Source organism: Sciurus carolinensis, chromosome 7, assembly GCF_902686445.1.
Source record: "Sciurus carolinensis chromosome 7, mSciCar1.2, whole genome shotgun sequence".
NCBI lineage: Eukaryota > Metazoa > Chordata > Mammalia > Rodentia > Sciuridae > Sciurus > Sciurus carolinensis.
The window spans coordinates 77,351,378-77,366,096 of NC_062219.1; the positions used below are offsets into that span (position 1 = coordinate 77,351,378).

Below are 14,719 nucleotides of genomic sequence, written 5' to 3' on the forward strand. Positions count from 1 at the left end.
AGGGAAAGTATAGCAATAGCAACCAGTGTTGCAATTTTGAAAACACTGAAATGACCTTAAAAGACCCCCACCTTGGGGATGGGGATTTTCCTTGATTAAGCTATTTTAGTCTTCAAAAGAAATATTTACAAATATATTGTTTTGTATAGCCCCTGGTTCCCTTCTTTGGAGGATTCACCTTGTATGTTATTACCATTGACCCCAACCAAAGTAGCTTTCAGGAGGACCGTGGACCCATCTTGGGGAATACACTCCTTTCTCAATCCACTTCCTGCCTTTAGGTAATTTTGGTGATCCCAGTTGCTGACACTTTGCTTTTTTGTTTTGTTTTGTTTCAAACAGGATTGTGTGACTTCAGAAAGTTTAGTAGCCTTCTGATCTATTTGATTCCAGTTGGTTCCATATGCTGTAATCAAACTTAAAATTCTTTGCTAGACATAGGTTTTAAATCTGCTTTATGTCTTGGGTTCCTTGACCCTCTCCTTTTTGTTTGTTTGTTTGGTTTTTTCCTCGTTATTTGCAGCTGTTTGGATATTTGGGGAAATAGAACCTTAAGTGTAAAGTGGACATCTTCATTGCCAAGGGACTGATTTCACTCTTTTTAACTGAGAAGTATCATAAAATCTTGTTTCTCATAGCATTTGACCATGCTGAGTCATTCTTTGGGTCTAGACGTAAATAGTGAATCCAGTGGGCCCTGAGTTTCTAGACTCTTGTCTGATCCCTTATATTGTTCCTTATAGACCAGACCATTCTATCCAGAGCTCATCTGGTTTTTTATATCTTATTGAAGGGAACCCGTAGTAGCCAGGACTTAGCAACTGTTCTGTCCAACCATTTATCTTAGTACTCCAGGTTAAGCAGGTATATGGTCTTCTTTATAAGCTGTTGTAGGTGACAATTTAGCAAATGATTTGCACTGTAAAACAGATCTCCATACTTTGCTATTGGTTTCCTATCACCCACAACCTGACCACTAAGCTAATGTGTTGAGCTCTTGTCATCCTAGGATTCACACTTCCAAAAGCAAGAAGTACTGAATGGCCCCTTCTAGATGACAAGTGGCAAGGAAATATGGTTTAGTTAATACCCAGCAAGAATGGAAAATAATCTTGATTAGCATCTAGTCAGGTTCTGCTGCTGTGAAGGAAGAAAGCACTATTATATATTCTGATTATTTCAACTATTTAAGTTTAGCAGTTACTAGGAAGCCAGTCCATGTAAAGTGAAAATGGTAGCCTCTTAAACTTTTCTTGAATCTTACTTCATTAATTATATAATTAAATGACTTAACTGACTATGATTAAATAATTTGAGAATAACAGTTCTCATGTTTTTGGAGCATTTAACCAAATCTAGTATATTTCCTTAAGGTGTGTTTTCCAGATTTTTTTTTTTTTTTTTTTTTATTTATTTATTTTTTTTTACGTTTACATAGGGTAATGATGTTTATTATATTTTTCCCCTCCCCCCCACCCCTCCCACCCCTCCCACCCCTCCCACCCCTCTTTTCCCTCTACACAGTCCTTCTTTCCTTCATTCTTACTGCTCTCCTTAGCCTAACTCTAAACCTAACCCTAAACCTAATGCTAGCCCGTCCCACCCCCCATTATATGTCCTCATCCGCTTATCAGCGAGATCATTCGTCCTTTAGTTTTTTGAGATTGGCTTATCTCACTTAGCATGATATTCTCCAATTTCGACCATTTGCCTACAAATGCCATAATTTTATCATTCTTCATTGCGGAGTAATATTCCATTGTATAAATATGCCACAGTTTCTTTATCCATTCATCAACTGAAGGGCATCTAGGTTGGTTCCACAATCTGGCTATGGTGAATTGAGCAGCAATGAACATTGATGTGGCTGTATCTCTGTAGTATGCTGATTTTAAGTCCTTTGGGTATAGGCCAAGGAGTGGGATAGCTGGGTCAAATGGTGTTTCCATTCCAAGCTTTCTGAGGAATCTCCACACTGCTTTCCAGAGTGGTTGCACTAATTTGCAACCCCACCAGCAATGTATGAGTGTTCCTTTTTCACCACATCCTCGCCAACACCTATTGTTGCTTGTATTCTTGATAATCGCCATTCTAATTGGGGTGAGATGAAATCTTAGGGTAGTTTTGATTTGCATTTCCCTTATTACTAGGGATGTTGAACATTTTTTCATATATCTGGTGATTACTTGTACATCTTCTTCTGTGAAGTGTCTGTTCATTTCCTTAGCCCATTTGTTGATTGGATTATTTGTATTCTTCGTGTAGAGTTTTTTGAGTTCTTTATAGATTCTGGAAATTAGCGCTCTATCTGAGGTATGGTTGGCAAAGATATTCTCCCACTCTGTAGGCTCTCTCTTCACATTTCTGATAGTTTCCTTTGCTGAGAGAAAGCTTTTTAGTTTGAATCTATCCCAGTTGTTTATTCTTGCTTTTATTTCTTGTGCTATGGGAGTCCTGTTAAGGAAATCTGATCCTGAGCCAACAAGTTGAAGATTTGGACCTACTTTTTCTTCTATAAGATGCAGGGTCTCTGGTCTGATTCCGAGGTCCTTGATCCATTTTGAGTTGAGTTTTGTGTAGGGTGAGAGATAGGGGTTTAGTTTCATTCTATTACATATAGTTTTCCAGTTTTCCCAGCACCATTTGTTGAAGAGGCTATCTTTTCTCCATTGCATATTGTTGGAACCTTTGTCTAGTATGAGAAAATTGTATTTATTTGGGTTTGTGTCCATGTCCTCTATTCTGTACCATTGATCTACCTGTCTATTTTGGTACCAATACCATGCCGTTTTTGTTACTATTGCTTTGTAGTAGAGTTGAAGATCTGGTATTGCAATACCCCCTGCTTCGCTCTTGCTACTGAGGATTGCTTTAGCTATTCTAGGTTTTTTATTCTTCCAGATGAATTTCATAATTGCTTGCTCTATTTCTGCAAGGTACATCATTGGGATTTTAATTGGAATTGCATTGAATCTGTATAGCACTTTAGGTAGTATAGCCATTTTGACGATATTAATTCTGCCTATCCAGGAACATGGGAGATCTTTCCATCTTCTAAGGTTTTCTTGAATTTCTTTCTTTAGTGTTCTGTAGTTCTCATTGTAGAGGTCTTTCACCTCTTTTGTGAGATTGATTCCCAAGTATTTTATTTTTTTCGATGCTATTGTGAATGGGGTAGTTTTCCTAATTTCTCTTTCTGAAGATTCATCACTTATGTATAAAAATGCATTGGATTTATGAGCATTGATCTTGTAACCTGCTACTTTACTGAATTCACTTATGAGTTCTAAAAGTTTTCTGGTGGAATTTCCAGGTTCCTCTAAATATATAATCATGTCATCAGCGAACAGGGATAGTTTGAGTTCTTCTTTTCCTATTCGTATCCCTTTAATTTCTTTGGTTTGTCTGATTGCTCTGGCTAGAGTCTCAAGGACGATGTTGAATAGAAGCGGTGAATAAAGAAGGACATTACATGCTGCTTAAGGGAAGCATAAATCAGCAAGACATAACAATCATAAATATCTATGCCCCGAACATTGGCTCATCCACGTACGTCAAACAAATCCTTCTCAATTCCAGAAATCAAATAGACCACAACACAATAATACTAGGCGATTTTAACACACCTCTCTCACCACTGGATAGATCGTCCAAACAAAAATTGAATAAAGAAACTATAGATCTCAACAACACAATCAGCAATTTAGACTTAACGGACATATATAGAATATACCATCCAACAAAGAATGAATACACTTTCTTCTCAGCAGCACATGGATCCTTCTCTAAAATAGACCATATTTTATGCCACAAAGCTACTGTTAGTAAATACAAGAAGATAGAGATACTACCTTGTACTCTATCAGATCATAATGGATTGAAATTAGAAATAAATGACAGAATAAAAAACAGAAACTTCTCCAATACCTGGAGACTAAATAATACACTATTATATGATGAATGGATAACAGAAGACATCAGGAGGGAAATAAAAAAATTCTTAGAAGTAAATGAGAACAAAGACACATCATATCAAAATCTCTGGGACACTATGAAAGCAGTACTTAGAGGAAGATTTATTTCATGGGGTGCATTCAAAAAAGAAGTAGAAATCAACAAATAAACGACTTAACACTACAGCTCAAAGCACTAGAAAAAGAAGAGCAGACCAATACCAAAAGTAGTAGAAGACAGGAAATAGTTAAAATCAGAGCCGAAATCAACGAAATCGAAACAAAAGAAACAATCGGAAAAATTAATAAAATAAATAGTTGGTTCTTTGAAAAAATAAATAAAATTGATAAACCCTTAGCCACACTAACAAAGAGAAAGAGGGAGAAAACTCAAATTACTAAAATTCGGAATGAACAAGGAAACATCACAACAGACACGAGTGAAATACAAAACATAATTAGAAGCTATTTCGAAAATCTATACTCCAACAAAACAGAAAACCTTGAAGACATCAACAAATTTCTAGAGACATATGAACTACCTAAACTGAACGAGGAGGACATACACAACTTAAATAAACCAATTTCAAGCAATGAAATAGAAGAGGTCATCAAAAGCCTACCAACAAAGAAAAGTCCAGGACCAGATGGGTTCTCAGCCGAGTTCTACAAAACCTTTAAAGAAGAGCTCATTCCAATACTCCTCAAACTATTCCATGAAATAGAAGAGGAGGGAACCCTACCAAACTCGTTCTATGAAGCCAATATCACCCTGATACCTAAACCAGACAGAGACACATCAAGGAAAGAAAATTTCAGACCAATATCCTTAATGAACATTGATGCAAAAATTCTCAACAAAATTTTAGCAAATCGCATACAAATATATATTAAAAAGATAGTGCACCACGATCAAGTGGGTTTTATCCCAGGGATGCAAGGTTGGTTCAACATTCGGAAATCAATAAATGTCATTCACCATATCAACAGACTTAAAGTTAAGAATCACATGATTATTTCAATAGATGCAGAAAAAGCATTTGATAAAATACAGCATCCCTTCATGCTCAAAACACTAGAAAAAATTGGGGTAATGGGAACATTCCTAAACATTATAAAGGCCATCTACGCTAAGCCCATGGCTAATATCATTCTAAATGGTGAAAAACTGAAAGCGTTCCCCCTAAAAACTGGAACAAGGCAGGGATGCCCTCTTTCCAGATTTTTAATAGCTAATTATCCGAATTGTTTCATTTAAGTAGTTTAAACCACAGAAGTGATTTTAAAATCCTAGTGATTTTTGTTTTACTTAAAATTTTCCCATATTAGGATCATATTTTATGGTTCTTAGTGTTTATACTCTGCCTCCTCGGCATAAATTATAATTACTTCTTGAGTTTCTTCCAGAAATGTGTAAATATTTTTTCTGCTTCAAATGCATGTTGACTTAATAAAAAGTTATAAACAAAAGATCCGTTACAAAAAGTTCATTTTAAAATTTATATTATGTTTTTCTTAAGCAAAAGCAATCTGTCTTGTTTGATTTGGCCTTTCTTTAAGAGTCACTTATATATTATACTGCATAGTACTTTATCCTGCTGCACTAAAATTATCTGAAATTAAAAACAGTTATGTGATACTATGTGAGTATCCTTTGTTAACCAGAATTGTAAATAATGTATTTAACATTAGTAGCTTAATTTGGATAATTAGCAACTTATAGTGTGTGTATAACTAATACCTGAGGAATTGTATTACATGGAGTTTTTTCTCTGTATCCTGTTTTTGCTTATAGTTCAAAGAAAGTGACTGATAATAAAGAAGCTGAATATGTTGGCTCTTTACCCCTTAAGATGAATGCAAATATTATGTCTCAAGACCCAAGACACACGAACCAATATTTTAACAAAAATGAGAATGTGATTTTACCAAAGACAACAAATGAGAGTATGGAAAATAGCTGTCCAATGGTAACTACTATGGAAGAACACATTGATAAAATGTACCTTGATATTTTGAAGAAAAAAATATCTGTTGATCCTTCGTTATTACCTCAGGATGACAAAACTAACAAAGTAAGTGTTTATATTCTAAATTGATTTACTGTATTGAAAAATGAAATTATATAAAGTATGCAAATACTAAAAATAAGTATGGGCTATTTAAGCTAGCGGGATTGATCACATACTTACCTCCATAAGAGATTCTGAGTACTTGGGGGTGATACTTATTACCACCACCTGCCATTTCCCAAATTCAAAAATTCCATTATAATATTAGTTTTCTTTTCTAAGCCATTCTTTACACTTTTGTGTCTTTTTTTTTAGTACATATAGTCCAGAATTTGAAGTTTAAGAAAATCAAGTTTATTCATCAGTGAATGCTCATTGTTCAGTCTTTCCATAGTTTGCACTTAGATAAGTTGTCATTTTATAGGAGTTAAACCTCACTGTTCTTTTGTCTCTTTTTAATCTTTTCTGCTTTATAATTTCCATGGTCCAGATATTCTACTTGTGTTCTATAATTTTGAATTATGTATTTGTTATAAATCATCTCTAATTATTTTTGGAATAAGACAAGATATTAATAACATTTTAAAGCATCTTAAAGAGTCTAGAGAAAAGAAATGTTTTCAAATGTCATTTCAAAATATGTTCTTCCTTCTGTGTTCGTTTTAGTAATCCTATGTGTTGCTTTCACGCAAGCTCTTTTCACTTTATTTGTATTACTTTGTTTTAATACTAACTTTGAACATATGCTTTAAAATGCTAAAACTGAGGAATTAGAGAACTTTAAGTTTTTTTTTTACAAACAGTATTATTTGATAATTACTGTTGTTCTGCCATCTGTTAAATCTTCATTAACAACAGTAGTTGAAGTTCATTAGACACTGAAGAGTTTGTGTTCATTTTATACAGACTTTCAGATCTCAGCTCAGTTCTGGAGAAGAAGGGGCTATAACTGGTAAACAGGTACCATATAAGAAGGCCAGAAGTGCACCTCCTTTGCTTAAAAGAAAAACCCAGAGTGGATTATATGCATCAGTTAGGAGCTCAGGCTATGGCAAACCCAGTTCACCACTCAAGATGTTTTCTACTTTTGAAAAGAAAACTTCAAAGGATGTTGCAAAAGGCAAAAACTTGAGATCCATTCCTACCTCAAATCAAGCTAGGAAAAAAGGTAATAATAGTGTATGTCCTTTTCAAAATAGAATTCTGTGCCTATGTTGTATTATTTTACTTTCCTTGTTTCTTAGGGGAGAAATATTCTGTGGTACTGGGGATCGAACTCAGGGCCTTATACTTGTGAGGCAAGCACTCTACCAGCTGAGCTATCTCCCCAGCCCAGGGAGAAATATTCTTAAAGATCTTCACTGCTTTTCCAAAAGATAAATATACAGGAAGCTACAGGGCTTGACCCAGGCTAGTGGCACTGAAGGTGATGAAAAGTAGTTGAATTAAGGATATACTTAGAAGGTAGAGCCAGTAATCTGAAGGACTACTTTTGGGTTGCTAAAGTTTTGGGCCCAAGCAACTGATGTAATGGAGTTACTATCCTCTGGAATGCGGAACTCTGTAGTAGAGTAGATTTGGGGCAGAAAAAAGACTAGCAGTTTAGTTTTTAAGATGATAAATTTTGAGATATCTATTTGACATGGAAGCAGAGACAAGGAAACAGATATAAAAGTCTGGAGTTTAAGAGGGAAGTGTGGACTGTAGGTATTATTTAGGAGTTGTCAAAAAAATAATAGAGATGGTTTTATAAGTCAAGAAACTCACTGAGACTACCAAAAGATAACTAGAGGGAAAAGAGCAAACCAAGGCCAGAGGATTAGGCATGTTAAACTTAACATATCAGGCAGAAGAGGAGGAACCTGGAACGGAGACAGTGAGGTTAGAGGAGACCTGACAACATGGAAAATCCTGAAAACCAAGTGAGGATATTAAGAAGGCTCTTCTCTGTCATTTACTGCTGACAGGTAAAGAAAAGTGAGGACTCAAAGTTGACCTTTGATTTTAGTAAGCAGGTGAGCCTCAGTATAGTAGAAGAGCAGTTTCCATGGGGAGCTAGTGGTGGAAGGCAAAATAGCAGTAGGAGGGATTTGGAAGAGTAGAATTAGTGCTTCAGGTAAGAGAGCACCATATAGGAAAGTTGCTTTATAAAAGGCAGCCAAAAAAGTGGGAGAGTTGCTGATTTGGAAGGTGTGATCAAGAGAAGTTTTTTGTTTTGTTTTGCTTTGCTTTGTTCTTAATGGGAGAGACGATAGTATGTTCGTATCCTATGAAGAAAGATTAAGTAGAAAGAATTGACAAGGCAGTAGAGAGAGGGAATAATTGCCAAGGCAGTGTCCTTGAGTAGAAGAATTCCAGTGGTGCACAGTGAAAGGATTGGCATTAGATAGGTACGTGGGTAGTTCCTACTTTCTGGGAACTATGGAAGCAGACAGGGAGGGAGAGTATATGCTGGTAAGTGGATCTGTGTGGTTGAGAGAGAATATGGATGCTTTCTTCTGATTGCTTCAGTTTTCTCTGAGAAACAGAAAACATCATTAGATGGAAGTGAAGATGGGAAAGAGGAATTGGAGGTTATGGGAGAGAAAAGATATAAAGTAGTTGTCCAAGAGACTCCTAAAACAGATTAGGAAGTGGTCTCATTAATGGTAATAGAAAGACTTGAACTATGCCAATGGGATTAAGTAGCTGAACTTGAAAAAGCAGAAAGCTAAGGCACTGTAAAGTTCACCAATTAGTATATTGACATCCCTAAGAATGAAGACAGAAGTAATGTCACAGTGAGTGAAGGGGAATGATAGATGAGTGCAACAATACTTTTTATGAGTAAAGTCAAGTAATACACTTATTTTTCCATATTTCAAAGTTTTACAGTGACTACCAAAATAAAAATAAATATATTAAAGTATAATGGTGGACCATGATTGTTGTTATCCTAAAGTACTTTTTCTCATTAACTACTGGGATTTTTTTTTTAATTTTATTGAAGAATTGCCTGCTACACTTTTAACTTTGCTTAGAACTGTTATTCTTTTGAAGTAGTTGCTATTTGTCACATGTTGAGTTCTCCAGGAAGCAGACTCTGAGAGAGAGATTAATATACAGAAGTATTGAAAATGCAGTTAGAATAGCATCATTTAAGATGAAAAAGAAGCCTAAATAATGGGGCTTAACCAAATAAAATCCTTCTCATTTTCATGTAATAAAGAGTACAGTGAGTTCAGAGCTGGCACAGCCGCGCAGGAAACTAGATCCTTTCTTTCCTACTGCAGAATCCATAGTATTGCAGCCTATCTTCATTCTTACAAAATAGCTATTCAGCCTTCAGGTCCTGTCCGTGAAGTAGAGTGAAAAGTAGATGGCAGTCAAATTGTCAGCTTCTTAATCAGGAAAGTAATCACTTTCCTGAAAGCCCCATGTAGGAAACTTCTGCTTCCATCTTTTTGGCCAGAACTCTGATGGTGTGGCCACCCTCAGTTGCATAGTTTAAGGGGTCATGTACGTTTAACTGAACACACTACTGCCTAGGATTAAAATAGGTCTCTATTAATGGGGAGAAAGAGAGGATTGGCAATTAGCAGCAACTGCCACTGGTTGTTTCTCTTTTTATTCTATATTTTCCTTGACTCTTAACTCCTGTGTCTTTATTTTTAGATTAATTTTGTCATGAAAGGAAAACTTTCTCGTTATTTAAAATTCAAAAATACAGGAATGTAGAAAGAAGGACACAACAATTTAGTGAGAAACCACTGGTATCATGCTTGGTGAAAATGATTCTGTGCTTCTCATTCTGTATGTCTTAGAAGAATCGTGAATGAATGAATGAATGAATCAACAAATGGAAGGAAGGAAGGAAACTGGTAGACATGGATAAATGGACAAAACATTTTATAAGAATTAAAGATCTCACACTTCACACATTCTCTTTAAACAATATATTAGACTGAGTTGTCCTTAAATCTATAAGAAGCCAGGCATGCTGGCACATGCCTTTGATCCCAGCAACTCAGGAGGCTGAGGCAGGAGGATTGAAAGTTTGAGGCCAGCCTCAGGAACTTAGCAAAACCCTGACTCAAAACAATAATTAAGAAGGTCTGGGGATAAAGCTTAGTGGTACCCCTGGGTCCATTCTCTAGTAAATCAGTCTATCAACAATGAGCTTCTCAGCCACTGAATATTATAGATCTTGATGTAGTTAACCTGTTAATATACCTATCTTATCTGTCTAAATTACAGTACACAGGCTGTTCCAAACTCACATTTTTTATGAACTAAAATAAGAGATATTTCTATAGTCACATCTTACTGGGAACATCCCTGTTTGACTTCCAAGCCCTCTCAGATTCATTTTCAAACCTCCAATATTAATTACATCCAAACTGTCCCTTTGGTTTAAAAAGATTGTCAGGCTAAAGCTGTGAATACAACAACCTGTTCATAGCTGCCTCTTTCTGAGGCAAATCACGTGTAATAATTTTAATGAAAAAGTAAGCTGCACATTTAAAAAATTAGCACCTTGAAGAAATTATTATAAAAATGTAAATTCTGAGTTTTTTATTTACCTCTAAGGCAATCAGATAATGTTTATTGGATGTTTAGGACCTGTAATACTTGAATATGGATTTTAATATAGCTTCTAGATATTGCCCCTAAATGTTGTTGATTATTAGCTAAATAATATATTGGCCTTAGAATTATTTCTGCTCTTCGGGCTTTCAAAAGTTAACCTGAAGGCAGAAAGTTGGATCAGAATATACATTAATCACTTTTTTCTGATTTGATATATGTTACTATGATATTAAACAGTATTATTAAGCTTTTAAAATCAAATTTGGGTTAGCTATTATAAAGTCCTCCATGCAGTTTGTTATTTTATTGCTAATGTAATATCTTGTTATATGTTGTTATTAAAGGCACGATTAATCTGAACTAAAATACTTCATAATGTTATCAACTCTTGTTTGCTCCTTAATTCATCATTTAGAAATTATTACTTATTATTGTGAATATTTCAAAGAATAATATATTTAAAAGTAATAAAGCCTGAAGTCATCCCAATTCAGTCTCCTCACATTTATTTAGCTCCATTTGCTATGTGATGCATTGAGTCGATTAACCATCTGTGTCACATTGAGTAGAATGTTGATTAAGGGTGGCAGTTCTTCTGAGCACAATTATCAGTGAAAACAGCTGTGTTGCCCTGTTGTTCATCAGCCTGTTTGGAGATTTTCCATTCGTCTGAGTGTTCCCACCGTTTTCATATTTATTGTTACATAATTGCTGAATGCACATCAGAGTTACATTTTGTGGTGTTTTCATCCATTGTTTGCAATATTTAGGTATCTTATCTGGAACAAAACTCATCAAGCCTGCGACTTTGAGTAAACCAACTCCCAAAAGTGAAAGTCACCTGACCACTCCTAATAAGTCTGAAGATCACACAGCAGCTGATTCTTATGTTCAGTTTCAGACTGTAGGTATTAAATTTTACATTGAATTTATGATTTTTTGGTTCTAAAATTGTTTCAGAACTAAATTATAAATAATAAAACATATCAGTGCATGCCATATAAAGGTACAGAAATATCCCAGTGAATCCCATTATTATATACAATTAATATATTAAAAACAAAATTAACAAAATATTAATAAATATGTGAAATTTTTTTTCCTTCAGGAATGATATTCTTTTTTTTTTTTTTTTTTTTTTTTTTTTTTTTTTTTTTTCCATACTGGGGATCCAACTCAGGGCCTTGTGTTTGCGAGGCAAGCACTCTACCAGCTGAGCTATCTCCCCAGCCCCAGGAATGATATTCTAATCCTTCTTGGTGATATTCTAATAGAACATTATTAGCCATGTCATTTTTTTCTTTGTGTCTTGTTTTTCTAATCACCAGTGTTTGAATTTTGTATGTAAAAACACTATAATGAAGTAATGCTTTTCCTTAAAAGGATTCTTCAGGATACTGTGGTGAAAACAAGGAGAAAGAATTATTCATGCTTAAAAGAGTTCAGGAAGCCGAAGAAAAATGGAGGGGTGCGCAAGCCCTAATTGAGCAAATTAAAGTCACATTCTCAGAAAAAGAGAAAGAACTAGAAAATAAGTTGGAAGAACTAAAGAGAGAGCAAGAAAAAGAGCTCTTCAAATTGAATCAAGAAAATTATATTCTTCAAGCCAAGGTACTCCTATTTTTCTTTTTATTTATTAAAGAGAGAAAAAAAAAAAAAACCCTGAACTCCTTGCTAAATCACTGTCATCCTTGAGTCCTGGTGCTGTTCAATTGCTACGTTTGCTATATAAGATATGGAAATGGTGGCAGCGTGTGCTTCCTTTCAAGAGTGTAAATTGAACCCAGTAGGGAGGGGTCTAAATTTTAATTGACTTTGTTCTGTAACAGTCCTTTTTAAAACAAATCTATTAGTTCATTGTGACCCTCAGAGAAATCTTGTTTCAAGAAGAACTGCTATGGAAGTTCTCCATTATTTCTCTGTAACATTTCTGAGTTCTTCACTACAGAGACATCAACACAAAACATCACTGTGCTGGTTTAACTGTGGTTACATCACATTCCAGTGTGGTTGGTATTATAAGACTGGGTCTAAGCACTTCGAGTTTTCTATTCTTCCTCACTTCTCACTGCATCATTTCTCTTCCCAAATAAAACAATTTCTGCATTTTCTCAAAGTTAAGTAGCTTTGAAGAAACAAACAGAAAACAAAGATGGTTACATTTTGGAGACACAACTGATCCTGTCACTGGAGAAAAACTGAAGCAAATCCAAAAAGAAATACAAGAACAAGAGACACTTCTTCAAGGATATCAACAGGTATGGCAATTCTGTAGCACATGGCAGATTTTCTTTTAATCCTTACATTGTAAAAATGAGGCATATTAAAGTATTTCTGTGCCCATTTAATAATTAGATTATCCTTCTCATTGGCAGATTTAAAGTGGCTAAGTGCATGGGCTCTGGATTCATAGTACCTGATTTTGAGTCTTAGTTCTGCCACTTAGTGTACAGCCATGGAAAATCACTTCACCTCTCTTTTGGTTTCTTTATTGGTGAAAGAGGGGTAGTATTAATAGTACCTCCCTCATAAGGTAATGGTGAAATCAAATAATACAGTATAACCCAACCTCGTAGCAGGTACACTTTGAGGCTGGCACACAGTAACCAGTTACTTGTTTTAATAGCCATGTTCCTTAGAAACTATCCTATTTTTCTTTAGTTTTCAATAATGCTCTAGTAATAATATTGGCTAGTTTTGCTCTTATATTCAGAAATATGAATCTGAAATCAGTTGATAAGGCCCTGAGGGTAAACAGTTTTTTGGTTTACTGTGAGAAGACCTATTTGTTAACAGAGGCACGTGTCTGTGATGTGTAATGGAATCTTGGTGATACTGCCCTAACAGATAAGGAAGGCTAAGTGATCTGCAACCGAAACTTTATCCTCCTTCCCTGTCTCCCATCCTCTTATTCCCTATTCCTCTCCATATCTCCTCATCATTCATTACATTTGTTTCCTTTGACACCTATTATATAAACACTGAACCATGTATTGTCACCCAGATTCAGACAGAGAAAGCACTGCTATACTAGTGATTACATCGTTCACTCTAAATTAAGTAGTCAGATTTTACCAGACACACTGCATCTGTGAGTGAAAACTGTTCAAATTCTTTACCTGCTCTCTAATTTTGCCATATAGAGCATGAATTTTTAAGATTTAACAGACTTATAAGGGTGTCGACCATCTCTCCCATGAAGAGAATGCAGTATTATCTGGGAATTTGGAGGGGATCATTAATTATGTATGTGTTTAAGTGCTATCTTCCAGGCACTGTTCCAAGACACAGTGAAATAGTCCATAATTTTCATTCCATCTTCAAAATCCCTTAGTTTTTATCAGATTCCTACTTTTAAAGAGATTGATAAGTCCCAGCATTTAAATGCCAATTTTTTTCTTCTCCATCTGATCTAAGCTGGTTGGAGTACCTCTTTAGCTCAAGCACCAATTTTTTTTATGTTTGTAGAAAAACATTTATTAAAAGTGCAGTAGTGATTCAGTGGTAGAGCCCTTGCCTAGTGAGCCTAGTGAGGCCCTGGTTTCAAACCTCAGCACCACATAAAAATAAAGGTTTTGTGTCCACCTGCAACTAAAAAAAAAAAATATATATATATATATATATGTATATATATATATATATGTAAAAGTGCAATAGGAACATTATGAAGTTTTTAAAAAACTGATTTTACTTAGGGAAATGGAGAATTTCACACTGAGGTAGTATTTTCACTGTGTTTTAACAGGTGTTTTATATGTGATATTTGGGAAAGCTGGGTGCTAACATATAATTTTCAGAAAGTTAAAAACATTTACTCTCATTCACATATAAAATGAATATGTGAGTTTTTTTAAATGGGAGGATTTTTATGCTCTACCAGACAAAGTTCATTTTACTGCTACAGACAAAAATTGTATTGCTGTCAGGTATCTACCATTTACCTTCCACCACTACAAAGTTGTAAAACAGTCTAATCAATAGAAAGTCAACTCTGCACATACCTGTGGAATCAAAAATTCCCACAGGATCCTCTGTGTAGTACTCAGTAATCTCTTCAGTCTGTTTTCAAATTGAACAACTTTCCCTGACAGAAGAAAGAGGAATACATAAAAACAGATATGGAAAAGCAAGTACTTTGAATATGCCTAAAACTGAATCGGTGGGAAGAAAGGGAAGTAAATGAAA

General features: G+C 35.0%; 1 protein-coding gene across 4 annotated transcripts in view; it reads left to right on the forward strand.

Moving 5' to 3' along the window:
- Nucleotides 1–14,719, forward strand: part of Cep162 (centrosomal protein 162) — a 93,039-nt gene that overhangs the window by 34,466 nt on the left and 43,854 nt on the right. For all 4 annotated transcript variants that reach the window (XM_047558319.1, XM_047558322.1, XM_047558321.1 and 1 more), the window contains 5 exons: nt 5,749–6,028; nt 6,872–7,133; nt 11,305–11,438; nt 11,918–12,145; nt 12,652–12,792. In XM_047558319.1, coding sequence (XP_047414275.1) covers nt 5,749–6,028; nt 6,872–7,133; nt 11,305–11,438; nt 11,918–12,145; nt 12,652–12,792 — 1,045 coding nt within the window. The remainder of the gene's footprint in view (nt 1–5,748; nt 6,029–6,871; nt 7,134–11,304; nt 11,439–11,917; nt 12,146–12,651; nt 12,793–14,719) is intronic.